The sequence below is a fragment of the Linderina pennispora genome (genome assembly GCF_002104995.1).
Source record: "Linderina pennispora strain ATCC 12442 chromosome Unknown DL89scaffold_39, whole genome shotgun sequence".
Lineage (NCBI taxonomy): Eukaryota > Fungi > Kickxellomycota > Kickxellomycetes > Kickxellales > Kickxellaceae > Linderina > Linderina pennispora.
The window spans coordinates 21,474-47,779 of record NW_024468287.1 but is presented as its reverse complement, the minus strand read 5'-3'; the positions used below and the strand labels follow the sequence as shown (position 1 = coordinate 47,779).

Below are 26,306 nucleotides of genomic sequence, written 5' to 3'. Positions count from 1 at the left end.
GAGTCGCAGGACTCGGCAGCCTCGGCAGCAGCAGTGGTGCCCGGGGATGTCGAGTATGCGGCAACTCTGTCAGCAGTGGTGAGCAGCGCGAACCCGGCGCGAATGGCCAAGCTTCGGGAACCGGTGATGGGGTTCTGCGCCGAGTTCCTGTGCTACTATGAGCGCGAGAACCCGTGCCATATGCATATCATCGATACAGTCAACGCAGTGCTAATTGCCCTGCCGGACGAGCAAGCGATTGGGGATTCCGAGCTCTCCATGAAGCTACTGTCGCCATGTCTGCATCTGTGGTCGACGCGGTCCACACATACAAAACACTCGGTGCTGCGGTGCATCCGGATCCTAACCAGGCTCATATACTGCAGCCTGGCGGATAGCGACGACGGCTGGGCGCTGCTAGAGATGGCATTGAAGACATTGACGACGGGGTCGTGGGACAAGTTCCGGTTCATGTCGCTTCCTCGCGCGCTTCTTTCGTTGTGGCCGATGGCACATTGTAAATCGCGACCGGGGCGTTCGGTGATGGAGTACTTGCACACGACACTGGATCCATTCCAGTACGGGTTCTTCGACACGGTGGGATTTTTGGCAGTCAAATTGCTGGACCGTGCCGACCGGTCGCAGGATAGCCAGGGGTCGCTTAGGCGGCGGAAGCGCATGCGCACCGGCCATACGTCGCTGTCGCGGCTCCTAGCCACCCTTGGGTCGGCCGAGGACAGTGGCATTGCGAATGCTCGCGGAGCCGCACAGGTGGTGTGGTTTATCATCTATATGTATTCGGAAAGCATGACGAAAAGGCGTTACCAGGAGTGCTACGACGCACTGGTTGGGGTTCTTGCTGGTGATAAGAAGCAGCCGAGCGAGCTGGTCGAGTGGGTTCTGGGGGCGATCCGTGCCCTGGATTCATTGGACACACAGCCAAAGCCGCAGTGCAATAGCTTGATGGTCTGGAGGCATGCATTGGCTGGCGTTGAGGCGGAGCTGTGCGGAGTTGCGGGACTGGTTCTCGATATGTTGTGTCGGGGCGCAGTGGCTGACGGGCTGCAGAGCTGGGAGCAGGCGGCCAGCGCTTTGCATGTATGCGGGCAGATTCGAGACCCAGATTACGTGCAGCTTGCAGTTGTACTTGCGCCGCGCCTTGCTGTGCTGCAGGAGCTAGCGGCCAGTGACGAGGCGATCGGCGGTGCTGCCAGCAGAGCCATCATGGGTCTTTGCGACAGGGCAGTGCAGTTGCATTGGCCTGGTAATTTGTTCGTCAAGGTGGTGGGGTGGGCTTTGGGGCTGGGGGGATATGGCTGTCGGTGGTCGGTGAAGTATGCATCGGATATGGCAGTTCCTGCGGCGGAATGGGGGTTCGAGCTGCAGTTCGACCAGGTCCTTGATGTTTTGGATGCGATTACAGCCGATCAAGCAGCGACATCGCGGCTTGTTGATCGCATATTAGCTAGTGGCGACCAAAACACATGCGAGAAGTGCCTTGGTGGCAGAAGGACCTGCCAAACGCCGCTGTCTGCTGAGCAGTGGTGGCTGGTAGCGCGCAATCTGCTCGAAGCCATGACCAAGGCAGTTGCGGACGAGACGGTTCAGGCGATCCCCTGCATAGCCCATGTCGTGTGGCAGGCGGCGGAGTTCATAGCAGCCGCACTCCATCCTGGCAACATCGACGCCACACCCTCAGAATCCCGGGCTAAGCGGCTTGCAGATGAATATGCGCAGCTGCTAAAGTCACTTGCAGGCTCAGAAATGCATCTTGATCTGGTGTGCCAGGCACTCAGTCTAACGCACGGCTGGACGCAAGGTGTGCATAAGCACCAGCCAATGCTGGCTAGAGTGCTTCAGTCACTGTTTTCATCTGCGAACTCACAGACGCTATGTAATATCTCTGTCGGTGGCCAGTTGGGGGCAGTGACAGGTGCGCAGAGTACGGAAAATAGCTATGGCGAGTCATCGGAAACCTTGACCATTGACCTGACTCAGCGGTCGCTCAGTCGGCGCGGGAAAAGCCAGGCAGGGCATTTGTGCGAGACACGCATGCGATGCTTCTCCTGTGATTTGCATCCGGAGCCGTGGCGCTGGCTGGCGTCGGCTGTCAGCGTGGTGCACATGTCCGGAGAATGCATTGGGCTGGCAACAGCGCTTGAGGAAGCAATCACAGGCCTGGACGACACATCGTTCCTTGTAGCGTGCGAATTTATATCCGACTGCGTTATACGCGCTGGTGCAGCCTCGGGGCCAGCCGGACAGAAACTGGTGGGCCGGGCACTCGGGCTCCTCGACAGCGACGCATTGGAAATGCCCACAATGCACGCGGTGCTTGTTACAGTCGCCCGTGTGGTGCGGTGTTTTGCTCAGGAGCATAAGGCGGTGGGCGACGACTTGGCGCGGTTCATTGCGTGGTTGGCGGTGGAGGCCAAGAATGGGCGAGTCGACGTGTGTGTGGAAACGGCGTTTATTCGGCTGATTGTCGGACCGTGGAGTCGCAACGAGCATGGCTTGGGCAGAGCGCTGTCAGCTTTGGAGGGTTCCGGCGTCGATGTGCTGACGGACTGCGTGCAGATGTCGCCCGGGTTTGGTGCGCGCTTGGCGGCTGAGGCTGAGCTCGCTGGGCACCGGCTGCGGCTCAAATTCATCACAATGGATGGCGCCGTGGTGTATGAAATGGCAGGCACCTCGGGTAGCATCAGCAACCTAGTGACGCGCGACCTGGGCCTGGCGATGCTGGTGGCAAGATCGCAGTGTGTTGTTCCTGGAGCACTGGTGATTTTGCTTAAGCAGCTCACAGCGGACATGCATGTGGTGTCGAGTCTCTGCCATCGGCTATTGGCGTATATTGCGGAAACTGTCAGCGGTACTGATGTGGTGACGATGTGTTCCCGGTATGTCCCTGAGCTACTGCGGATAGACAGAGACGTGTTTGACACTTTGCCAGCAGGGCTCACCAGCGGCGACCCGGAGTTTGGCGACCGGGTGGTGGCAGAGTTGGCAGTGGATCGTATGGTGGAGGGTGATATTGCGAGGGCCGGGGAGTTGGTCAGTGGTCTGGCTCCGGGGCTCCGCAACTACTGTCTCGAGCGCCTGTTTGCACATGCCTTGGTGATATCGGCAGCGGATGTGGACCGGTATGCGAAGATCCGCGAGGAACTGCTGGTTCCGAAGTTCACGTCTCTTGTTCTCGAGGATCTTTTAACCGATCGGTCATCCGACCTGGTATTCCAGCTGCTGCGGTTGGTCTCGATCAAACAGCTTGACATTGGTAAGCTTACGTCTGCTGGCCGGATTTGCGCTGGGCTTGCAGAGACCCAATATGCCAATGCCAACATGCCGCAATGGAGTGTCTACTATGGCCGTGCGCCGGTTATTGGTGCGATTGAGCATATTGCGCGAGCTCATGGCGCGGGCTCAGTCCACGAGTACCTGACCGGCGCCCGCGTGTGCGAGTTAATCACACGGCTTCACTTGCAGCTCGCACAGACACGAGTGGGGTACGATCGGCAGCGACTCCTGGCTGCGGTTCTTTTGCTCATTGACATAGTATCGAGCGAGGTAGCAGGCAGCGATGTGGTGCAGATTTCGGCGGCGCGTCTACTTGTCAATGCGTGGAGTGGAGCCGAGCATGTGCAGATTGCATGTGCATGCCTGCTGCTCGATCGCTGTCCGCGCGACAGGTTCTGCCAGTGTGCGGTGGATCTACTGGCGGGCATGGCTGATTCGCTGCTGCGGCAAACCAACCACAGTTTGCGTTTTGCGGAGATATTCGCGGCTGTCATCGACGCGGTGGCCAGGGCTTACCCGAACGAATCCGGGGGTCCATGGTTAATGCTCGGGTCAGCTCTGGACCAGATCGCTGAAATGGTCAGCCACCGGCCAGGGTTTGTTGTCACTGTTGCAGCAGTCAGGGAGTCTGATGATCGCATGGGCCTGGCCGACATAGCCGAGTGTGCGACGCGGTACCTAAGGCTCGAATGTTATGCTGGTGCGTGTGCGGAGATCCTGGTCGAATGCACTGAGCGGCTGCTGCAGCTGACAGTACCGGAGGATTCGCCAGGCGCTACCTCACTAGGTAAACTTGATCTGGCGGTATCTGCCGTTGTGAAGCTCACAGAGGTGAAGCAGATGGTCGACAGGCACATTACTGGGTTTGTCGGCGACCAGATCGCGAGGGAGCGAGTGCTGGCGCCGCTAATGCAGAGTGGGCTGCTGCTGGAGGTGTTTGAGCAGCAAACAGGCAGTCAGGCTCAAGGCAGCTGCGATGATGTCAGCGATGACTTGCCATGGCTGGTGTGCCGGACATTCCGGCAGGCGACAGACCTTGAGGTTGTATGCCAGGCCATCAATGCAGCGGTGCATATGGACGACCCAACCGACAAGCTCGGAGACAGCGACCGGCGGATCTTCTCGAGCCTGCACCTGATGCGGTCGATACCACGGCAGCCGCAGGAACTGCGGTTCGCGACTCAGTTCGACGATGCGCATCTGCTGTCGCTGTGTCCGGAAAGAGCCACGCCCAGCCAGGCGCTATGTCAGCTCACATGTTCGTTGGCGTCGCGGCCCGAGTGTACTGGTGAAGAGTACCCATTGGGACTGCTCTCGGTTGACCCGAGCGTGGCTGGCCCGCTGCTGCCGCGGGTGCTGAACCGAGTGCTGCGGGCAGGCCAGACAATGCGCAGCGAGGTGGCCGGGTTCCTTCTGGACCTGGCGCACAACTGGTGTGAGGAGTCGCCGCAGCTGGCGCGGGAGATCGTGGCGCGGATGCTGCAGGTGCGGCGGTTGGACGCCAAATACGCGGATATCCGCGAGTTTCTGCAACTGGTGCCCTTGCCTCTGTTTGAGCTGGCTGCACTGGCGTCCCGACTGGATATGCCTGAGACAGCAGTGCTTCTTTTGGAATGCGACCTGACGTGCTCGGATGAAGCGAGACCGCGGCTTGACGAGCTGACAAGCGATGCGCGTGCGCTTCTGATGACATCGTATCAGCGGCTAGGCAATCAGGCGGCGGCGCGGCTGCTGACCAGCGTGGCAACCACCAGCGATGTGATGCGGCGGTGCTGGAATCAGGCCGATTGGCGCACCTTGCTGATGTACCAGGAGGCCGCTGGTAGCGACAACAATGGGCTGGAGATCGGTAGCACACTGGTGCAGCTGGGCATGCTGACCGCGGTAGCGCCGGAGAGCCATGGCGACGCGGCGTTTGCATCAGCATGGCGGCTGGCCAAATGGGAGGTTCCTGGAGCGCCTGTTTGTCCGGCGGGCACCAGTTCGGTGTTGCTGGGCGGCCAGCTGAGCACCGAGCAGACGCTGTTTAATATTCTAAGTCTGCGGGCCCACGGACAGACAGCGGCAGCGGAGCGGGCGGCCCGCCAGCTGCTGGTGCGGGAGGATAGCACCGGTGAGCGGTGGGTGCACAAGGCTGTCGGCTTACTGATGCCGCTGATCGCCAACAAAGCCCTCGAGAACCGCGATCTCCTGGTGACCGCCAGAATCGTCCGGTCAGTGCTGGACCGTGTGGGCACCGATCGGCCTGGCAGCGATCAGGAGACGCTGTATCTGCTGAACCTGGCGCTACACGAGATCTCGGTCTGCGATGCCATGGCCCAAAGCCAGGCGCTCGATGTACCGGCGGTGTTTGCTCAGTACAAGGCGGCTGCGCTGCAGGCTTGCAATGTGTCGCGCCGGGCCCACAACTGGCAGACGGCCATGAACCACGTGTTCCGCTTGAAATCTCTGGCGCCAACAGAGGACCTTGAGCTGCGCCTGTGGGAGGCTGAAGTTCTGTGGGAGGCTGGCAGCCGCACGTTGGCCATCGAAATGCTGACGCAGCACCGCCGAGAGATCACAGCCGAGGACCGCATGCTGTTGGCGCGCGTCACGCTGACTATCGGCGAGTGGATGGACTGCCAGCGCATCGAGCGGCCGGCGGTGCTGTGGGAGGAGCACTTCAAAACGGCCGCTGCGCTCCTGCACTCGGCACAGCCCACAGCGTGGACCAGCAAGGCTCTGCATGTCCTGGCGACCTTTGCCGAGCGCCAGTGCGAGGAGCTGCTGGGCTCTATGGACGACGAGGCGGCCATCGCCGTGCGCATGCAGAAGCACAGCGAGCTGCGCGCGTGCGAGCTGGCCATCCGTGAGTCTCATGGCTCGGAGCAGGCGCGGCTCCGGGGCATTCTCCGCCGGCTCGAGGCCCAGGTGGCCGAAGATGAAGCCGAGGTCCTGGACATGCGGTCGCAGATCTCGGGCTTTCTGCGGATTGCCGTGTGGGCCTTTGCGCGCTGCCTTGAGAGCTCCGGGTCGTTCGACAGCAGCGTCTACCCACTGGTCTCACTCTTGATGACCCATGCGTCTGCGCCCGAAATGGCCGAGACTCTGGCCCAGCAGACCGTGGACCGGATTGCCAGCGCCAAGTTCCTGCCGCTGGCCCACCAGCTGTGTGCCCGGCTGAGCACTGACGAGACCCCGTTCCATCTGGTGCTAAGGCGTCTGGTGTACCGCATGGCTGTCGAATACCCGTATCACATCATCGGCCATCTGTTTGCCCTGCGCAACGCTAACCGCACATCGAGCGCTGCCTCGAGCAAGCGCAGGGAGCGCACAGAGACCGACGACATGGAGGAGAAACGGTGCAAGGCTGCCCAGGGCATTCTGATGCAACTAAAATCCACTGATGCCGAGCTGCGCAGCATCGTCGATGCCATCGACCAGATGTGCGAGGTCTATATTGAGCTAGCTGTCAGCGCTGTTCCCGAAAAGTACCGGAGCTCGAAGCTGGTCAACAAGATTATCGGGTTTGGCAGCAAGATGCGCATTTCGCGGCTTCTGCATGATCTGCCGCAAAACATCCCCGTGTTCACTGCCCGGCCCACGATCGGGGTGCCCGGCGACTACACCTGCGTGCCATTCATCTCATCCATGTCTGAGGGGTACTCGCTGGCCGGTGGCATCAATCTGCCCAAGATTCTGCGGCTTTTGGGTTCCGATGGGCAACGGTACAAGCAGCTGGTCAAGGGCAAAGATGATATGCGCCAGGATGCGGTTATTGAGCAGCTGTTCCAGGTCATCAACAGCTTCATGGTGCCTGCAGACCGGCTTCATATTCGCACCTACATGGTGGTGCCGCTAACCAAGCGCTGTGGTGTGCTGCAGTGGGTCGACAGCACCATGCCCTTTGGCGAGTGGTTCCGCGAGAACGAGCCCAAATACCGTCCTGACGCGCCTACCACCATGCAAATGCGCGCCGCCGTGCATAATGTCCACAAACAAAAGGACGTGACGCCAAAGCAGAAGCTCGACATCTTTTCCCGCGTGTGCGCCCAGGCCCCGCCCATCTTCCGCTTTTTCTTCTACAGCATGTTCTACGATGCCCAGACGTGGTTCGAGCGCCGTGACGTGTATATCCGGTCGGCAGCAGTTTCCTCAATGGCCGGCTGGGCGTTGGGCATCGGCGATAGGCATCTGCAGAACATCCTTGTGGACACCCGCACTGCTGAGCTGGTGCATATCGACCTGGGCATTGCCTTTGATCTGGGCAGATTGCTACCGGTGCCCGAATTGGTGCCGTTCCGTCTGACCCGCGAAATGCAAGACGGCATGGGTATGTTTGGCCTGGAGGCCACATTCAAGGAGAGCTGCCGTGTCGCCCTAAGCAAGATGCGCGAGAACGCCCGGGTGGTCATCACTATTCTGAATGTGCTCAAGGTGGATCCACTCTACATGTGGTCGTTGATCCCGCTGCGCCGCGACAAGATCGAACGGACCGCCAGCATCAACAGCACGAGGATGTCGTCGCAGCCCAATGCCGCCCTGCCGATGAATGCCGAAGACAATAAGGAGGCGAGCCGGTCCATCCTGCATGTGGGCAAGCGACTCAATGCCAATATTAGCGTTGAGGGGCAGGTTAATGAGCTTATCCAGCAGGCTACTGATCCGAACTCTTTGTCCAGGATGTTTGAGGGCTGGAGTGCTTGGTACTAAGACTGTGCTAGCTCAAATGGAAATACATATTCATGACTGCATGGGTACAAAAACTAGAGGAAATATTCAATTTTAATCTACGCTCACGGTTCTGCCAAACAGCGCCCGCCGAATCCAATCAGTAGCCACCGACATGCTGCTGCGAACCGAGGACAGCTCCCACAGGCAGTATCCCTTCCACATCACTGAGGTCAATGGCCCACCAACCGTAATGTGCTGGTTGAAGAACGGCAGCTCAGCAATCGCCTTCTCTCCACCAATATACGCCAGCGAGCCATTAGACACGTACTTGAACGGCTGTGCTCTCTCCTCCATCTGACAAAACGTATCAGTGACCGACCTATCCCTTGCCATCATGTTCAGCGACCGTGACAGCCACTTGCCTTGCTGCGAGGCGACCTGGGCCAGCGGTGCATTCTCCGTCACCGTGCAGTCGCCCAATGCCCAGATATCCTGGGCGCCCTTGACTCTCAGATACTGATCAATTACCAGTCCGCGGTGGTTGGTCTGCGCATCTGGTAGCTTTTCGCGCAATGTGTGCGCAAACTGCCTAGCGCGGATTCCCGCTGCCCACACCAGCGTCCCATACGGCAGCTCCTCGCTGGTGCCATCAGGGTTCTGCACGACCACCACCTTGTCCTTGACCTCTTTGACCATGGTGCTGGTGCGCAACTCGATGTTGTTCTTCTCAAAGATCGCTTTCGTGTACTCGCTCAGTCTCTTGTCGAACGACGACAAAACATTAGGCAAGGCCTCGATTAGCGTGATCCGGAACTTGCTGGCCAATTCGGGCACCCACCGTTTCATATCCTCAACCATGAAGTCATGCAGTTCGCCAGCATACTCTACGCCCGTGGGCCCGCCGCCCACCACAACCATGTGAAGGAGCCTGCTGCGGTCTGACTCGGTTATATTGTCGAACGAGGCATTCTCAATGGCATCTTTGAGCCGCCGCTTGATCTTGCTGGCGTCGGTCATCTCCTTCAAAAAGCACGCGTACTCTTCGACACCCGGTGTACCAAACGTGTTGTATGTGCCGCCAACCCCTACCACCAGGTAGTCGTAGGAAATCTTGGTCTTTAGGTTACTGGAGCCAGATGAAACCGCCTGCGGGGTGCGCTCGAGCACCAGCTGCTTTTTGGTGACATCGACGTCTGTGCACTCGGCCTCGTAGAACTTCACATTGCGCTTGCCGACGATGTGTCTGATGGGCTCCATGATCGAGCGGTTCTCGGTAGTCCCGACTGTGCAGCTGGGGAGCAGGGGCGTGAACAGAAAGTAGTTGCGCGGCGATACCACCACAACGTTGAATTTCTTCGTGTCGATGTTCTTCAGGATCGTGGTCGATCCCCAGCCTGTGCCCAAGAGAACCAGTGTTTTCCTCTGCGGCTCTGTGTGTGGGACGATGGTGGACATTGGACGGGCCCGGAAATAAATGGCGCGCTGCGTAGCGGCCAAGAGTGTAGGGCGAAATCTGGGAAGCATATTGGGTGATTTTGTGTGTGCTTGTATTGACGATATTCAGGAATACAAAAAAATATGTAGTAATGAGTACTGAGCTTTAATAGGCAAAATGTGAGGGTGGGTTGGCCATGCCCTTTTATATACCAGGTTTGTCCCCTCACAGTCGGTATGGAGAATATCAACAATTGCATGGTAGCATTTTGGCGTGGTGACGGGTAAGACGGATTTATTCCGGGGCGGGGTGGGCTAGCGTGTGGGTACATTGGCTGCGCCAAACGGAGGGAATTTTCGTAAGCATGAAATTCAGGCCAATGGCAGCGGAATGTTTCTCCATTAGCCTCCGCAGTTGTGGAATCGATAAAATTCCGAGTCTGACCGATGTCCCCCCTAAGCCATGCATTTGCTGCAGCCTTGCATACGCTTATGCGGTTTGCCCTGAGTTGAAGTCGCACGCACAGAGTGGTAGTTGTCCAATTGACTTTGTTATTGGGCTGCTTTTCTTTGGATGACGATATATTATCCGTCTGGCACATACGGATATATGGATGTCGCCATGGATAATATCGGGTTGAATAATTTGCGCCATGGCGCTGGTATATGCCGTCAATTGGACCCATGGCCACCGAGTCCCACGCCAAAACAATTATCTTTTTCGTTTTCTTTTTTGTTAAACATATCTGCTTTTCTGGTGGACTCGGTGGATTGCAGCCTGTGACAGCCAGAGTTTTTTTTATTCCTGCGAGATAATGCGCCGCACACAAGACAGCTGCATAAACCCCTTCCGGCGCATTTGAAAATACGCGAGATATCATTTGTGACTGTTTTTCTTTTTTATTTCCTCCTCACTCACAAAAATTCCCCGGATTCCTGAGCATGTGTCAACTGGAAGATGTACGGACAACAGCAGAATGCAAATAAAGGCAGCATCACCTGAAAAGAATACTTGGACCATTGCATTTGGAGAAGAGTATTGTGAGGCACCCTATTGTGCCCATGTGCGTATTTGTTTACTAGAATTGCTCTGCTTGTGATGCGATCTCGGCTGCTAGTCAGCATGGGTTGACACGTCGATAAATGCATCATGGCGAACCGGTCATTTGAACGTGTTGGATGGTTGTTGGTGCAATGGTGGTCATGGACATCTCCCACCTTGGTGGCCTGCTCTGCGTAGGCGCTTCAGCGCTGGTTCACTGCTGCTGGCAGCAGAATCGCCTGCTGCTGCACGCCTCTTGCGCGGCCTCTTTGTTGCCGGAGTGGTGCCGGAAGCATCGGCAGCAATGGCTGTAGAACGACAGAGCCGTTCAGGAATACTGCCTGAATCACAGAGTGACTGGAAAATGAGTCTGAAGTTCAGAACTGCTGCGAGGTCGCAGTTCAAGAGTCGAGACAAATAGACCCACTTGTATCATGCCATGGCCCGCTTACATGACTCGCTTGTACAGCGGAGAAGGCCATGGCACTTCACAGTTGGGTTCTTCGATCTCTGGTAGGGCTGCGGGTTGGGAACATTCCGGAATGTCTGCTGCAATAACCTCTATTGCATCTGATGGCATCTTCGCTGCTTCGCGTGCAGCCTTCTTGGCCAATTTTTCGCCCTTTTCTGCTGCTTTCCTTGCCTCTGTTGCTGTCCTCTTTGCTGCGTTGATCTTGGTAACCTCCTCACGTGTTTTCGAAACAAACACCTGCTTGATTATTTGCTTGTCTAAGCGCATATGGCCTGGGATCCATGATGTCCGCAGAGGCAAGCATTGGGGAGGAAACTTGCCAAGCTGCTCATTCTCGATAAGCTGGCATAGACGAATGTATGCACGCAGATGCTTAAGTGGATTTACCTTGGCATCATAGTATCGGCTGTCTTTGGCGAATCTGTACTTGGCATCATAGGCATTGAGGATTGGTGCCAGCTTGTTGTAGATTGCAAGCATCGGTGGGGTGAGCACACTGAGATCAGGGTGCCTAGAGGCAACTGCTTGGCGGAGCTTCTGTGCAGGTGTACAAATATTGCATGACCGCTAGAAGAGCTATATGGTCTTATTCAATAGGTGCTCATAAATAAATATCCTAAGAGCGTTGCGCAGCCGGTGATGAACACCATGATGACGCCATAGAAGTTATCAGGTCGACTGACAATGAGAGCAGTTCTTGCGCCGAACCAACGGATATATCTAGTGAAGATCTGTGACCACTACAATAACAGCTTGTCACGCTGGTTTCAAGATCAAAAAAGAGTTTACAGAGCAAGTCATCCAAACTCGCTTTGAGGTTTAAAAGTTCTATACTTTTTTTAATCGATTAAAATGATTCTAGTAGACGGTCGGACACTTGGGTTATAAAATCTTATATATAGGTAGATAAAGATTAGCGGAATGTAGCTCAACTATATGATAACAGTACTCGTATTTGATTCAGGCCTGGTTCTGGATGACAGTGGCCTTCTGTCCGTTCTGCTCAGCAGCAACAGGAACACTGGCAACAGGAGCTGCAGCGATGGGAGCAACAACCTCTGGGACAACAGCAGGAGCTGCAGCAGAGGCAGAAATGGGTTCAGCGACAACTGGGTGGACAAACTGAGGAGTGAACACGGGCTGGACAAAGACCGGAGCAAACACGGGCTGGACAAACTGCGGAGCAGCAACGCCAAAGGCAGTGCCAACAACAGTACTGGCCTGGTGGTGGTCATTGGCAAACACGACATCACCGTTGCGCTTGAAGACGCTGCTGACGACACCGTTGTTAGCGAAGCCAGGAACTGCGAAGCCAGAAACGCCGGCTGGTGCAAAGCCGCCAGAGACGAACCCAGGGTGGGCAACTTGCGGCGCAGCACTCACCTGATGGGCATTGTTAGCAAACACGACATCGCTGTTGCGACGGACAAACCCAGCAGCGCTGAATGTGTTCTGGACCGGACCAAGCAGGTTCGAATTGCCGTTTGCAGTCCAGCCGTCGTTACCCTTGACATGGGACTGCGATGGGTTGTTGACGATGTTGCCCTTGGATACATCATTGCTATTGACAGTCGAGAAAGACGATCCGAAAATGTTGGTGAAGGCATTGCCACCCTGGCTGGATCCGCCAGAGAAGAACGAGCCGTCAGCCTGCCAGCCGTTGTTGACATTCGGAGCTGAGATGGCGTTAGGGGCTGAGACAATGCTGGGGCCGTCGGTGGAGCCAATCTCCTGGCCGAAAGCCGAGGCAGAGGCGATGGCAATGAAGGTGGTGGCGGTACGCATGGTTGGAGATTTGTAGTCTGTGGTTGACGAGGGATTAGTTGTGAGGAGTAAGAGCTGGTAGAGATCAGTAGCTTGTAGCGGTGGCTGGCTCCGGCTGCGACCGGTCTGGCTTTATACCAGAGATCCGGGACTAGGCGGGCCTGTCCTTTAGAGCTGCCTGTGATGTAGGGATTCAAAGTTTGCGTTGGCACAATTGCTGGTAGGAGCTATTCTCCTACAGCTCCCTTGTTTCACCGGTCACGCAAATGGTCTGCACTACTGTCGGTCAGCCAACAAGGCTGTTGGTGTGTCTCTGCCAATTGATGTCTACTTGGCGAGGGCTGGTCCGCTTGTTTCTGTGACAATTGCTAGGCTTTGTCGTGGCCATTATCTGGCAGATATCGCCACACCGCGAACAACCACGCCGCAAACAAACCACACCGCTCCCCGTCGCCAGCGTGCGCAGCATTTGTTCTTTGGGCTAGGACCGTCCCTTTGTCAATGCGGTGCGGTTTCTGAAATGAAGCCGAGCCAAATGCACGTAATCGGGGAGAGGCGGGGGTCTGGCTACTGCTGTTGTGCCATTGCTCAGCTCGCGAATTGTTGGTCAGGATGATGACAATAGCGTGTGTCGACATTTATGACGTAGGCAGCATTGGCTTGCATTGCGTGATTGGCGATATGAATGCAGGATATATTGGAAGAGCATCAAGTGCAATGGGCTCGTGCTCAGCACGGCTAGATATTAGTGATGAGAATAGGAGCTATGCCTGGTTCTGGATGACGGTTGCCTTCTGGCCGTTCTGCTCGGCAGCAACGACTGGGGCAGCCTGGAAAGCCGGCTGGACCACAGGCTGAAAAGCTGGCTGGACCACAGGCTGAAAAGCTGGCTGGACCACAGGCTGGATGAACTGCGGGACAGCAGTCCCAAAGACCGGCTGGACAAACTGAGGAGCAGCAAGTCCCGGAGCAGCAAGTCCCGGAGCAGCAAGTCCCGGAGCAACGGTAGCCTGGTGGTGGTTGTTGGCGAACACGACGTCGTTGCTGCGCCTGTACACCGCACCAACGATGGCTGGATGGACAAAGGCAGGGTGGACAAAGCCTGGAGCACGGTTCAGCTGGTGGTGGTTGCTGGCAAAGACGACGTCGCCGCTGCGGCGGACAAACCCATGGCCGAAGAAGTTTCCGACAGGACCGAGCTGGTTGGAATCGCCGTTGGCAGTCCACCCGTCGTTGCCGGAAACCGAGGTGAACGATGGGTTGTTGATGATGTTACCCTTGGACAGGCTGTTGCTGTTCACGGTTGAGAACGAGCTGCCGACGATGTTGTTGAACAGACTGCCGTGGCCGCCATTGGCACCCGAGAAGAACGAGCCCTCGGCCTGCCAGCCGTTGTTGACGTTCGGAGCTGAGATGGCGTTGGAGCCCGAGACGATGCTGGGACCGTCGGTGGCACCGATCTCCTGGGCAAAGGCGGTAGCAGAGGCAATGGCAAGGAACGAGGCGGCAGTACGCATGGCTGAGGAGTAAGACTACGCTTAGACGGAAGGTGGCGAGGGAGTGGGATTGATTAGCGGCAAGAGAAAGAGCTGTATGCTGGTAGGTAGCCTGAGGATGACTGCTGGATCTGCTGGATCTCACCTGTGTTTTATACCATCGACGTGGCTGGCGACGACTTTGATATGCTTCGTCCAAGATCGCTTGCAGCAGCAGAAGCAGCAGCAGCGGTGGCAGAAACAGCAGAAGCGGTGGCAGAAACAGCAGTCAAGTTCGCAACAACAGCTGGTGCAACTACCCCTCGCAGCAGCTGCAGTGGCCAGGCTGTTTGTCTGGTGGTCGACAATGTCGAGTGATTTAATGAGGCAGCCAGCTGAATGGCCATCATTGAAGCTCCATGCCCCCACTTTTCTACTACTCCTGCAGCCAGGCAGCTCTGCAAGCTGCAAGCGCACAGATATCTCCAGTGAAGACCTTGCAATGCAACTACGTTTTGCTTTGGGTTGCTGCCTCTAGGCTACTAATATCCTCTACCCTAGCACTCATTGACTTCATATGCAAGCATCAATCAGGTTCGGCTCGGCTCGATCGCTTTTGGTGCAGTTGCGCCATCGCAAGATGCTCTAGGTACACGAACCAATTCATTACTGCCTTCCTGCTTTGCGATATTGAGAGATATGCCTCGAAAAATAGCATGCTATAGTGTGCAAGATGTCTATTATTAACAGCAACGGCCATGTATAAATCCAGGCTCGGTGAGATTGAAATGTGAGGACTCTTGTTGAACTGTCCGTATACTTTTCTCATCAACCTACAAAAAATCGTTGCAATGACTAATTCGCTTCTCTTATCTCTCGCTGCCATTCTTGCTCTTTGCAATATTGTTGGTGTTGCTGGACAAATCCGTGGCGACGAATGCCGGCGGTTCTACTGGTCGCCTCGGCTAATGAACCGGTATCTGCACGAAAATTGGGTGGTAGACGAGCGCGAGGACGACATACCGCAAACGCGAAAGGCATACGAGCGCAACCTGCCATCGCCATACCGAATCCTGCACCCGGACGAACAGGACGAATACAACCACCGGCAGCACTACCGGCTGACGGTCTATGTGGACGACAACAATCACGTCACAAAGCTCAAATGCTGCTGATGTTTCCTCTTTGCCACTGCAAATCCTCTTTCCCAACCAGTGCCCCCGACGATTGGCTACAATTTGGCCGAACCAAAAGATTTCCTTTGTGAGCTCGTACCGCTCAACCGCCAGTTCCAGGCAGTGTGGCCGGAGTTTCACGGAATAGTGGGATTAGCTCATGTGAAAGGCAGTGGGGAATTTTTATCTATGGCGCGGGAAATTTATGGCTGGTGTCGCTTAATAAAACCAAACTCTACACTAAAAAATGCCCAGGGATCGGGGAAAAGGGCTACAAAAGATTCCGACGGCAAAAGGATGAAAACCACCCGGCTCTGCAGAGCCCAGACGACGTGCATATACTCCCTCGGAGGCTGCGAGCAACGATGCAGTTCCGTTGTCCGGCCAAAGAAGGAGTGGCGGGCAGGGGGAGCGAGGCAGGGCATGGTTGCTTTCGGAGATTAGGCTAGCCAGTCAGAGTGTCCGGAGCCCGTCAGTGCGCCCACTCTACCCCCAAAAAATATTTTTCCACCATTGCAAGCGAGTCACAGATAAAGTCCAGGCTGGGTGCCACGCTCAATGCTGTCTGCGCCCTTCCGCGGCTCGCTTTGACTGTTTTTTCTTCAGAGTATAAAGAATAGGCGCGGCGTCAAGGTCCGGGCACTCTGGACCTTTGTTTCTTGTCTCCACATTGCTTCATTTCTTTGTTTCTTATTATAGATCCGCAGAACCTCCTCTTGTCCTTTTTTTTAGATAATCATGTTTGCGAGGACAAGTGTTCGTCTTAGTCGCATGGCGACAACCTTTGCTCAGCGCCAAGCCATGTCTACGCTGAACAAGCAGGCCAAGCCGCGCACATCCCGGCTGCGCCAGATCAAGCGCGCAGTATACGCCGTCGGACTCAGCACGGCAGGATTTATGGGCTGGAGCATGTACACGACCCGCAACCCGAGCGACCAAATGCCGTTTGACCCGTCAAAGAAGACTCTGGTTCTCTTGGGCACAGGGTGGGGCAGCACAACTCTGCTCAAAAACCTCGATACAACCAACTTTAATGTCGTTGTTGTATCTCCGCGCAACTACTTCTTGTTCACACCGCTGCTGCCCAGCTGCACTGTCGGCACTATTGAGAACCGCTCGATCATGGAGCCCGTGCGTCTGCTGACGAGGCATAAGGAGCGCGAGGTCAAGTTCCTGGAGGCTGCGTGCGTTGATATCGATGTTGATGCCAAGCAGCTGGTGCTCGAGCGCCATACCAACTCGGACGCGATCCTGACTGGTAAGGGTAAGGTGGACGAAGAGCCGTTCAAGCTCAACTACGACTACCTGGTCGTAGGTGTTGGTGGCACTGTCAACACATTCGGCACTCCAGGTGTCGAGGAGCATGCCTGTTTCCTGAAGGAGATGGCCGATGCGCGCCAGATCCGTCGTCGTCTTATGGACACTGTCGAGAAGGCGTCGTTCGATGATGTTACCGAGGCCGAGCGCGACCGTCTGCTGCACATGGTCGTCGTGGGTGGCGGGCCAACGGGCATTGAGTACGCTGGAGAGCTGCACGACTTTATGGAGGACGATCTTTCCAAGTGGTACCCAGAGCTGGTGGATCGCGTGCGGATTACGCTTGTTGAGGCTATGCCCAATGTGCTGCCGGCGTTTGACAAGAAGCTGATTACTTTCACCCAAGACACGTTCAAGGAGAACAACATCTCGATCCTGACACGTACCATGGTCAAGGAGGTTAAGGAAAAGACGTTCATTGTACAGAACCCGGACGGCACGAGGTCGGAAATCCCTTACGGACTGCTGGTGTGGGCTACGGGAATCAAGGCGCAGCCTATCACCAACAAGATTCGCCAGAAGTTCCCAGAGGTCCAGACTAACGGACGTGGTCTCTTGGTTGACGAGTACTTGCGGGTCAAGGGTGCTAAGGACATTTGGGCGCTCGGCGATTGTGCTGTTTCGTCATATGCTCCGCTGGCCCAGGTCGCCTCGCAGCAGGGCAAGTGGTTGGCGCGTAAGTTCAACCATCTGTCGAATGATGACCTCATCACCGACCTGTTTTTGCAGATGAACGCAAAGACTCGTCCGTTCAAGTACTCGTCGCAGGGATCGCTGGCTTACATCGGAAGCGAGAAGGCTATTGCTGACCTCCCCTTCTTCAACCGCAACATTACTGCTGGTGGAGTGGCCACCTTCTGGTTCTGGAAGTCGGCCTACCTCAGTGAGCTGCTGTCGCTTAGGAACAGAACACGTGTTGCCATTGACTGGGCCAGCAGATGGATGTACGGAAGAGATCTTAGCCGCGAGTGAGTCTCATGTTGTTGAACATTGTCTTCAATTAGTCTAGATAAGAAAAGTATATATGACACTGATATATGTACACTACGCGACTGATGTATAGCCCAAGCATGAAAAAGAAATTTCTGGTTGGCCTGATACTTGCTGAGAGCCTACATGTCCACCGGTTCGTCAAAGACCCTTGTTTTTCTCACTCGCTGCCGCTCATTCTGGCACCACCACACCACACCACCACCACACCACCACCACCACCACCCACTCGCCCATCAGGAGCGGCAGGAGCGGCAGCAGCGGCAGCACTGCCACTCGCCAATCACTCTTTCGGAAATCAACCGCTCGCACCTAGTTTATTATTCAAAGCGTATTCAAAAGGGCGGTGGACCTTGCCAGAAGCTGCCGGAGGCGTTCGCACTCTCTTTGCAGCTCGTCCTTGTAGCTCTCTGCCTGCTGCTTTGACTCCAGCGACGCAACACTGGCCAGGCTGTCCAGCATCACCGAGTCGCCGTCGTCGTCCTGCGTCTGGCTGCTGGCACTGCTGGCACTGCTGGCACTGCTGGTGCTGCTGGTGCTGCTGGCACTAATGCTGCTCTTGCTGCTACTGGAAGAATCCGAAGCCAGCTCAACCGCCATCGCCAGGCTCTCAAGCCCACACAGCGTCGGTGACTCACACACTGTCGCATCGCTGTCGATGCTGGGCGACCGCTCGATGCGGCTGTGCTGCGGCGTTGTGCGGTTGCGGCGCTTGATGACCGCCCGCTTCATCGTCACAGGCCGAATCTTGTTGTGCAGCTTGTAGTACAGCCCGCACGCATTGCAGATAACGTTGCCGTCGGGGTCGCGGCGCCAGAGCGGCGTGTAGTCGACCCCGCAGTTGTAGCACGTCGGCGTCAGGCCCTGCTGCATCTGCTGCTTGGGCGACACCCGCTTGCGCTTGACCGCGTGTCCGTCCTGGCTCAGCTGCTTCTGGTTGTAGGCTGGACAGCCAGCGCACGACGAGCTGCCGCCTGTGCCGTCGCATTGGCCGTTGCCAGGGCACGTGCCGGCGGACTCGGTCTCAGTCGACGACGACTGCGATGGCGAGCAGCAGCTGCCAGAACACGACGAGCCGTCGCGATTGGCAGGCGGTGACGAGCGCTTCTTGATGGTCTTCTTGAGCGGATGCATGGTGTTGTACGCCTTCAGGTAGAGCCCGCACCGGTTGCACAGGTGTGCGCCTGTCGTCGGATCCCGCCGCCAGAGCGGCGTTGTCGTGGTCTTGCAGTTCATGCACGAGATGGGGCCGGCTGGCTGGCGGGCCACCCGCGGAGTGCTGGTGGGCTTGATGGTACGGACAGCCGGCAGCGGTGCCGTGCTGGCCAGGGGTGCTGTTGCCGCTACAGGTACTGTTGCTGCCACACCGCCAGTCTGCTGCCGCTCGAGCTGCTGCTCAGGCTGTGTCGAGATAAGAAGCGAGGAAATGGAGAATGACATGGCTATTATTGTTTTTTTGCTACTATGTACAGGCGAAGAGTGGAAATTGATGCGGTGGAGGAATGGAAAAGCGCAGGTGAGGAGAAATCTGATGATGCGCTACGAGATTCTTCCACCCCAGCTATTTATGCCTCGCTCTCGGCATCATCTTTTCCTTCACAGTGGGTTTATCTGACGAAAAGATAAAGAGCGCGGCAACTCAATCGGATAAGCCAGCCCCCGTCCCCCAAATCGCACCATCCTGCTCGGCTTTTCCAGGGCTTGGCTGATGATGATAATCTCGCTCGGAAATGCCGAGCACTCGTCGCACGCAGTAAAATAGATGACTTATTTTTCGCAATCTGATGAGAGCATGTTCCAGAACGATTTTCCGCTGCTCATTCTCATCCTGTGCCTCAGACTGCACAAGAAAAAGTACCGCTTTTGGCCAATTCTGGCGGCCAATTCGAATACTCAATGCAGCAGCGCCTTAAACCAGCACCGGCTGCTCCTTTTCACGCTGATTCCGGAATATCTGCAGACTTTGGAAGATGGAGTGTGCACCCAGTGCCGACTTGAGCTTGCTGGTTCTACCCACAGGGAATGGAGAACGTTCTTGAAGAGCACAGTACATACGTTTCTCCTCTGTTTCATATCTGTTCGTACTATTGCTGGAAGTGGCTCTGCACATGCTGTGTGACAGCTGTTAACCACCAGTGCCCGGAAAGTCCACGATGAAGGAAAGTCCTATGGACAAGCAGTTCGCTTCCTGCAGAGCTGATTTAATAATGAAGCAGAGGACAAAGGAGATCGAGATGAGACACATTGGAGCGCTCTGGCTACAGTGTGCTTGCGATATAACGGCCTAGGCATAACAGATATAGTGAATTTTATGTCATCCAAAAGCGTTCAACTATGCTCTCTTTAAAGACTTGCTCAAGAGTCAATGGACAACCTTGCCGTTTTCTAGCGATCTGAAACCACATCCGTTTCCACAGATCACAGCCATTCTGTGTTTTATTGTGTGCTAGGCGAAAGTTACATTATCCACTGCTTGGCATATAAGTAGAAGGAATTCGCTTCCTACCATTGTAGTTTACCTATGCTTCAGTGACTAGCGTAGGGAAAGCCCACTTGAGGGATAAAATGTCCGAATCACCGGTGTTCTGCCCACCATACCCAGACATACACGACGCTACACCTGGCGTAGAGGTACACATCACAGCTCAGTTCCTCTTCAAGACCCGGAGCTTCATCAACAGTTCAATAGACTTAGTCGCCCTATTTCTCGCATCCCTCGACCATACGTCCTCATGCGTGCCTCGAATATTATGCGGGTCCGATGCAACCAGCCTGTCCAGCTCGCAGATCATGCCATCAACCATGTGCTTCTTTTCCAAGAGCATCCTATTAGCGTGGCTGACCTCCTGCTGCAGTTCACCGGTCTTGTTTAGATTTCTCTTCAAATACGCATTGATTCCGTGGTGGTTGAGGTGCTTGCTTTGTGCCAACTTGCTGTCGTAATATTTCTGGCCCCATTCCCGCAATTCGTAGTTGCCATAGTTTATCTCGTACATCAAATGCTCCATCCTCCTGAGTTTCTTGGTTAGCTGGTCGTCCTCGTACGACATTGTTGGATTTCCTGAAATAAGCATATGCTGCGTTGATAATTTTGTGGTGAGTAATGTTTGAAAGAAGCATGCATGAGCGATATGTACGTTTTGTAGTGCTATGTAAATATATTACTGCTCACCAAGTCTCAAAGCACCCAGGAGAGCACCGATAGTGGCATAATGTTCATTCAAGGGGCTACAAAATAGTCTGCGAATGTAAACATGTTGGTTCCTTTCTGGATACTGCGAATATTCTCGATAGTGTTTGTATTCACATTTGTCAGACTAGCTAAATAGCATCACTAGGAATATTCTTAGTTTAACTGAACGGCGTGTTTGTACGCCCTTATAAGGCAACTATGCCAGTATAACAAAGTCTGGGGCTCATACTGTAGCTTCACCAAAGATATTCTGTACCTACCCATGAGCTTTGGCTTGCGGCTTGCGGCTAGGACCAAAGTTGAGTGCTAGAAAATGCTCAAATGAAAAAGGTATGCCACTGCTAGCTAGTCCGGTCAGCTCTATTCCCTGGATGGCCATACTTACCATCTCTATCACCTCCGCTACCCTCTTGCTCTCAAAGGTTTTCTTGATATTCACTCTATCACAGTCAATTACATTCTTGAACACCTTGATAATCTCCTGCACCTCCTCCTCTACCACGACCATCTCCGTAACATGGAGAAAGGCATGTAGCTGTTTCCCAGTCTTCTTGAAAACATTTAGAGCCTTTTCTCGATTAGCAGGGCGGTTGAATGATTCCTTTAGGGAAGAAGGATAGGCTTTGACCTCCTTGTCCAAAATCTAGGGAATGATATGACAGAAAAGCTCATACTTCAATCATACCACCTCCTGGAACGCCAAAGTTAGCTTAATTTCTTCAAAATACGTGGCATATATTCAGAAAACTGACTAGTGGAATGGTTAAATGCAGTATAGAGGTGTGAATGACGAACAGGCTAACGTAAGGAGGCAGTGGTTATTTATATAACAGCACTTTCAGTATATCCACGCTGAGTCCGGCAAGTATATGTCGATCTTAGGAAAGTCCAGTAGCTATAACCAATATAGAATGAATGTGACTAGAAAATACTGAGGAGAAAAAGAGAGGGTGGGGCCGCTCCAGCTCACAATGTTTATATAGATGGGGGTTCGAATCTGCACATGGTGGCGAAGGGAGTGGGATTGCCCGAATGTCAACACAGAACTGCCAAATAGATAAAGTACATGCAGGCAAGAGTATTACCCTGCCATGTGGATTGCAGGAAATAGCGCCAAAGCTACTCTACCATTATTGGCATATTCCCAATAACTTTTATAGTTTTGCGGCAGAATGCTAAAGAAATTCTCAGAACAATCAAACTGAGCGATTAGAATACTGATACAGTGAAGGTAAAGCTGCTCATAATGTGGTCCAGCCGAACCCCAATCATAACCCCAGCACGGTTCTTCATCTCCTCGCTGTGTGCTTATCCCCTCTACGGTACCAAGTATAATGGATATTCCTTATACTAAAGTCTTGTCTATGTTGGTCCACAGAATCACCCTAATCAACTGCTGCAATTTGATATCCACTGTGTAAAGCTGGCAAAAGCGTATAAATGCAAGTATTATGAGTTTACAGTCGCTGCCAACCCGAGTCGGCACTGGGTGCACACTCCATCTTCCAAAGTCTGCAGATATTCCGGAATCAGCGTGAAAAGGAGCAGCCGGTGCTGGTTTAAGGCGCTGCTGCATTGAGTATTCGAATTGGCCGCCAGAATTGGCCAAAAGCGGTACTTTTTCTTGTGCAGTCTGAGGCACAGGATGAGAATGAGCAGCGGAAAATCGTTCTGGAACATGCTCTCATCAGATTGCGAAAAATAAGTCATCTATTTTACTGCGTGCGACGAGTGCTCGGCATTTCCGAGCGAGATTATCATCATCAGCCAAGCCCTGGAAAAGCCGAGCAGGATGGTGCGATTTGGGGGACGGGGGCTGGCTTATCCGATTGAGTTGCCGCGCTCTTTATCTTTTCGTCAGATAAACCCACTGTGAAGGAAAAGATGATGCCGAGAGCGAGGCATAAATAGCTGGGGTGGAAGAATCTCGTAGCGCATCATCAGATTTCTCCTCACCTGCGCTTTTCCATTCCTCCACCGCATCAATTTCCACTCTTCGCCTGTACATAGTAGCAAAAAAACAATAATAGCCATGTCATTCTCCATTTCCTCGCTTCTTATCTCGACACAGCCTGAGCAGCAGCTCGAGCGGCAGCAGACTGGCGGTGTGGCAGCAACAGTACCTGTAGCGGCAACAGCACCCCTGGCCAGCACGGCACCGCTGCCGGCTGTCCGTACCATCAAGCCCACCAGCACTCCGCGGGTGGCCCGCCAGCCAGCCGGCCCCATCTCGTGCATGAACTGCAAGACCACGACAACGCCGCTCTGGCGGCGGGATCCGACGACAGGCGCACACCTGTGCAACCGGTGCGGGCTCTACCTGAAGGCGTACAACACCATGCATCCGCTCAAGAAGACCATCAAGAAGCGCTCGTCACCGCCTGCCAATCGCGACGGCTCGTCGTGTTCTGGCAGCTGCTGCTCGCCATCGCAGTCGTCGTCGACTGAGACCGAGTCCGCCGGCACGTGCCCTGGCAACGGCCAATGCGACGGCACAGGCGGCAGCTCGTCGTGCGCTGGCTGTCCAGCCTACAACCAGAAGCAGCTGAGCCAGGACGGACACGCGGTCAAGCGCAAGCGGGTGTCGCCCAAGCAGCAGATGCAGCAGGGCCTGACACCGACGTGCTACAACTGCGGGGTCGACTACACGCCGCTCTGGCGCCGCGACCCCGACGGCAACGTTATCTGCAATGCGTGCGGGCTGTACTACAAGCTGCACAACAAGATCCGGCCTGTGACGATGAAGCGGGCGGTCATCAAGCGCCGCAACCGCACAACGCCGCAGCACAGCCGCATCGAGCGGTCGCCCAGCATCGACAGCGATGCGACAGTGTGTGAGTCACCGACGCTGTGTGGGCTTGAGAGCCTGGCGATGGCGGTCGAGCTGGCTTCGGATTCTTCCAGTAGCAGCAAGAGCAGCATTAGTGCCAGCAGTGCCAGCCAGCACCAGCAGTACCAGCAGCCAGACGCAGGACGACGACGGCGACTCGGTGATGCTGGACAGCCTGGCCAGTGTTGCGTCGCTGGAGTCAAAGCAGCAGGCAGAGAGCTACAAGGACGAGCTGCAAAGAGAGTGCGAACGCCTCCGGCAGCTTCTGGCAAGGTCCACCGCCCTTTTGAATACGCTTTGAATAATAAACTAGGTGCGAGCGGTTGATTTCCGAAAGAGTGATTGGCGAGTGGCAGTGCTGCCGCTGCTGCCACTCCTGCCGCTCCTGCCGCTCCTGATGGGCGAGTGGGTGGTGGTGGTGGTGGTGGTGGTGTGGTGGTGCCAGAATGAGCGGCAGCGAGTGAGAAAAACAAGGGTCTTTGACGAACTGGAAATTGCTGGCTGGCTGCAACATTCACTGCGAGCCCATGTCACGCGTTTCTTTTTTATAAAAATAATCTTTGTCGTTCTCAAAAATCCCCCATTCGGCCACAACACAATGATGCCAAGGTTGGCACTGCGGCCTGGCGTCGATGTCGTCGTCGTCAGTTTTTGCGAGATTATTTAAGGTCGTTCGATTCATCTTTTATCTTCCTCCTTCACACAGCTTTTTTATTATCTCCACGCCTTGTTTTTTGTATTATTATCTTTTTCAAGCTCCTCGATACTCAAATATTCCACCCTCTCTTCCAGCTCCAGTATTAGTCATGTCTGAACCTGCCAAAGACCATATTGTGTGCTTCAACTGTGGTGTCGACACAACACCGCTGTGGAGGCGAGACACTGAGGGCAACGTAATCTGCAACGCCTGCGGACTGTATTTCAAACTTCACAACGTCGTGCGGCCCATCTCAATGAAGCGCACGGTCATCAAGAGACGGCGACGGACTCCAGGCGTGGGCAACAAGAAGCATGCCAAGGAGCAGCGCAAGCAAACCGAGAAGGCCGCCAAGGCCATCCTGATGATGCACGGGCGCCAGATGCCGCCTGTGCCAGCACTGGTGCCATCCTACCGGACAGCCAGTGCCATGTCCGAGGAGGACGTATCGTCAAATTATTCGTCAGTGCCATCGTCGCCCCAGATGCCGGTGGTGGTGATTCGCAGTGACGAGGGAATGAACTGCGGCGGCATCCAGGCTTCGTTGGGAATGGAGTACCTGATGAAGGCAGCCGAGCTCAGCCCACCGCTGGAGCCAACCAAAAGGTTCTGTGAGCCCACATTTAGCCTGCTGGACTCGCTGGCGACCGTGGCCACGGCCGAGATTGCTCTAACAAAACGGTTCCCAACCTCGTTTGGCAGAGCCGACGTTGAGCGCGAGTGCGAGCGCCTGGCCAGCATCAACAACAACACCTTGTAAAAAAAATTTACTGCCTCATTTTTCACTTGTTTTTTTCTTCCCCCATTTCATTGAAAATAATTTTTTCCGTATTCACAATTCACAGATGATATTTATCTTTATGCCAAGAGCTCCTCCGCTTGGTCCAGCTGCGACTTGAGGAAGCCAAGGCGAGCGGCAAGTGCCAGAGGATTAACGCCCTGGAAGCACGGGCCTGACGGCGAGTCTATCGGCTCAATCTCCTCGCTATCTTCGCCATCGCTCAGCTGCGGGACACGCAGCGGCGATGATAGTACCTCCACTATTGTTGCCGCTGCCGATGCTGGTGCTGGTGCTGACGCTACCTTTGCAAGCAGCGTGGGTTCTGTGGACTTCAAGGAATCTTCCAGTGCTGTGGGCTGGGGGTCAGTGGATTCGTTGCCAGTGGACTCGTCTTTGTCAGCTAGCGACATGGCGGCCAGTCGGTCCGGCAACACCAGCACTCGTCGCATTTCCTGGCCGGTGGGTTCCTGTGGCGTGTCCTGAGCACCGGTATTCCGGGACTCGGTGTACTTTGACCAGTAGCTGCTGTTGCCGGAGCTTTCGGATGCACTATAGGCGCTGTTGGGTAGAATGTCTCGGTATCTGCTGGGTTTCGTGTAGGGGTCTTGTACGACCACCATATTCTCAACATAATCGGCCGAGTCGTACTGGTCCCAGTATGAGCTTTCGTCGTAGTCCGCCATGTGTGTGTGTATATAATAGAGTTAGGAAGGAGTTGGTTAAAGAATGCTCTAGTCGCTGTGTGCTGCGGGGAAGGAGGAAAATGAAAGGGGGAAATGACGGCGTCCTTTTAACCAGGGGGCTTATTCTCCGGCTGTCCTCGATTGGGCAGCCAGAGTAAATAGACGGCACGGCAAATCGCTGTGCACGCGCCTGGGCTCTGGCTGTTGATAAGAAGATAAGCCCGCAACCCAGGATTTGCTGCCGCTCGCCCCTTTGCCGCTCACTCTGCCTGCCGAAACACCTCCTGCTGTTTGAGCATGTGACGCCCTCTTCCCCCTTTGGGGCTGCCAAATGAGGCATGCTGTTTTTCGCGAGCCGCAGCAGCAGGCTTGGGTGCGCCAGCCGCCTGCGCTGCCGGCCAGGAACAGTTTCAGACCATTCCCACGACAGCTTTTGATATGCCAGTGTGGGAGCATGCCGATTAGCCAGGATTTAATCGGGAGCGGTTTCCCGCGCCCAGGGTCAAGGCTGCGCCGTGCAGTGCCGG

At 55.1% G+C, this 26,306-nt stretch overlaps 12 protein-coding genes across 12 annotated transcripts; 6 read left to right on the top strand and 6 right to left on the bottom strand.

The window, feature by feature from the left end:
- Nucleotides 1-6,903: 6,903 nt before the first annotated feature.
- Nucleotides 6,904-7,965, top strand: DL89DRAFT_228102 (uncharacterized protein; the record flags this gene model as incomplete). Its single annotated transcript, XM_040884868.1, has 1 exon — nucleotides 6,904-7,965. The coding sequence occupies one exon, from the start codon at nucleotides 6,904-6,906 to the stop codon at nucleotides 7,963-7,965; it is 1,062 nt and encodes a 353-aa protein (XP_040739558.1).
- A 5-nt stretch (nucleotides 7,966-7,970) lies between these two features.
- DL89DRAFT_271214 (FAD/NAD(P)-binding domain-containing protein) lies at nucleotides 7,971-9,520 on the bottom strand. The gene has a single exon (XM_040888883.1). The coding sequence runs from the start codon at nucleotides 9,448-9,450 to the stop codon at nucleotides 8,038-8,040; it is 1,413 nt and encodes a 470-aa protein (XP_040739557.1). The 5' UTR covers nucleotides 9,451-9,520; the 3' UTR covers nucleotides 7,971-8,037.
- A 2,304-nt stretch (nucleotides 9,521-11,824) lies between these two features.
- Nucleotides 11,825-12,711, bottom strand: DL89DRAFT_271207 (uncharacterized protein). The gene has a single exon (XM_040888882.1). It carries the CDS (start codon nucleotides 12,657-12,659, stop codon nucleotides 11,835-11,837), a length of 825 nt encoding a protein of 274 aa, XP_040739556.1. The 5' UTR covers nucleotides 12,660-12,711; the 3' UTR covers nucleotides 11,825-11,834.
- Nucleotides 12,712-13,402: 691 nt separating this feature from the next.
- On the bottom strand, nucleotides 13,403-14,155 carry DL89DRAFT_296445 (uncharacterized protein; the record flags this gene model as incomplete). Its single annotated transcript, XM_040890723.1, has 1 exon — nucleotides 13,403-14,155. The coding sequence occupies one exon, from the start codon at nucleotides 14,153-14,155 to the stop codon at nucleotides 13,403-13,405; it is 753 nt and encodes a 250-aa protein (XP_040739555.1).
- A 554-nt stretch (nucleotides 14,156-14,709) lies between these two features.
- Nucleotides 14,710-15,489, top strand: DL89DRAFT_271206 (uncharacterized protein). The gene has a single exon (XM_040888881.1). It carries the CDS (start codon nucleotides 14,965-14,967, stop codon nucleotides 15,286-15,288), a length of 324 nt encoding a protein of 107 aa, XP_040739554.1. The 5' UTR covers nucleotides 14,710-14,964; the 3' UTR covers nucleotides 15,289-15,489.
- Nucleotides 15,490-16,030: 541 nt separating this feature from the next.
- DL89DRAFT_239550 (NADH dehydrogenase) lies at nucleotides 16,031-17,577 on the top strand (the record flags this gene model as incomplete). Its single annotated transcript, XM_040884999.1, has 1 exon — nucleotides 16,031-17,577. The coding sequence occupies exon 1, from the start codon at nucleotides 16,060-16,062 to the stop codon at nucleotides 17,575-17,577; it is 1,518 nt and encodes a 505-aa protein (XP_040739553.1). The 5' UTR covers nucleotides 16,031-16,059.
- Nucleotides 17,578-17,889: 312 nt separating this feature from the next.
- DL89DRAFT_271204 (glucocorticoid receptor-like (DNA-binding domain)) lies at nucleotides 17,890-19,316 on the bottom strand. Its single transcript, XM_040888880.1, has one exon. The coding sequence runs from the start codon at nucleotides 19,033-19,035 to the stop codon at nucleotides 17,920-17,922; it is 1,116 nt and encodes a 371-aa protein (XP_040739552.1). The 5' UTR covers nucleotides 19,036-19,316; the 3' UTR covers nucleotides 17,890-17,919.
- A 712-nt stretch (nucleotides 19,317-20,028) lies between these two features.
- DL89DRAFT_271203 (uncharacterized protein) lies at nucleotides 20,029-20,696 on the bottom strand. Its single transcript, XM_040888879.1, has one exon. The coding sequence runs from the start codon at nucleotides 20,643-20,645 to the stop codon at nucleotides 20,241-20,243; it is 405 nt and encodes a 134-aa protein (XP_040739551.1). The 5' UTR covers nucleotides 20,646-20,696; the 3' UTR covers nucleotides 20,029-20,240.
- A 273-nt stretch (nucleotides 20,697-20,969) lies between these two features.
- Nucleotides 20,970-21,537, top strand: DL89DRAFT_119300 (uncharacterized protein). Its single transcript, XM_040883181.1, has one exon. It carries the CDS (start codon nucleotides 21,121-21,123, stop codon nucleotides 21,406-21,408), a length of 288 nt encoding a protein of 95 aa, XP_040739550.1. The 5' UTR covers nucleotides 20,970-21,120; the 3' UTR covers nucleotides 21,409-21,537.
- A 1,122-nt stretch (nucleotides 21,538-22,659) lies between these two features.
- On the top strand, nucleotides 22,660-24,050 carry DL89DRAFT_119265 (glucocorticoid receptor-like (DNA-binding domain)). Its single transcript, XM_040883180.1, has one exon. The coding sequence runs from the start codon at nucleotides 22,821-22,823 to the stop codon at nucleotides 23,943-23,945; it is 1,125 nt and encodes a 374-aa protein (XP_040739549.1). The 5' UTR covers nucleotides 22,660-22,820; the 3' UTR covers nucleotides 23,946-24,050.
- A 404-nt stretch (nucleotides 24,051-24,454) lies between these two features.
- On the top strand, nucleotides 24,455-24,604 carry DL89DRAFT_216493 (GATA-domain-containing protein; the record flags this gene model as incomplete). Its single annotated transcript, XM_040884314.1, has 1 exon — nucleotides 24,455-24,604. A coding segment is annotated over one exon (150 nt), but the record flags the coding sequence as incomplete, so codon positions are not given.
- A 569-nt stretch (nucleotides 24,605-25,173) lies between these two features.
- On the bottom strand, nucleotides 25,174-25,779 carry DL89DRAFT_296438 (uncharacterized protein; the record flags this gene model as incomplete). Its single annotated transcript, XM_040890722.1, has 1 exon — nucleotides 25,174-25,779. The coding sequence occupies one exon, from the start codon at nucleotides 25,777-25,779 to the stop codon at nucleotides 25,174-25,176; it is 606 nt and encodes a 201-aa protein (XP_040739547.1).
- Nucleotides 25,780-26,306: the final 527 nt, after the last annotated feature.

Bases quoted from the DNA above. Each gene is read 5' to 3' on its own strand.
- DL89DRAFT_271214 (XM_040888883.1), bottom strand. From the start codon at position 9,450: ATGCTTCCCAGATTTCGCCCTACACTCTTGGCCGCTACGCAGCGCGCC.
- DL89DRAFT_271207 (XM_040888882.1), bottom strand. From the start codon at position 12,659: ATGCGTACCGCCACCACCTTCATTGCCATCGCCTCTGCCTCGGCTTTC.
- DL89DRAFT_271206 (XM_040888881.1), top strand. From the start codon at position 14,965: ATGACTAATTCGCTTCTCTTATCTCTCGCTGCCATTCTTGCTCTTTGC.
- DL89DRAFT_271204 (XM_040888880.1), bottom strand. From the start codon at position 19,035: ATGTCATTCTCCATTTCCTCGCTTCTTATCTCGACACAGCCTGAGCAG.
- DL89DRAFT_271203 (XM_040888879.1), bottom strand. From the start codon at position 20,645: ATGTCGTACGAGGACGACCAGCTAACCAAGAAACTCAGGAGGATGGAG.
- DL89DRAFT_119300 (XM_040883181.1), top strand. From the start codon at position 21,121: ATGCCACTGCTAGCTAGTCCGGTCAGCTCTATTCCCTGGATGGCCATA.
- DL89DRAFT_119265 (XM_040883180.1), top strand. From the start codon at position 22,821: ATGTCATTCTCCATTTCCTCGCTTCTTATCTCGACACAGCCTGAGCAG.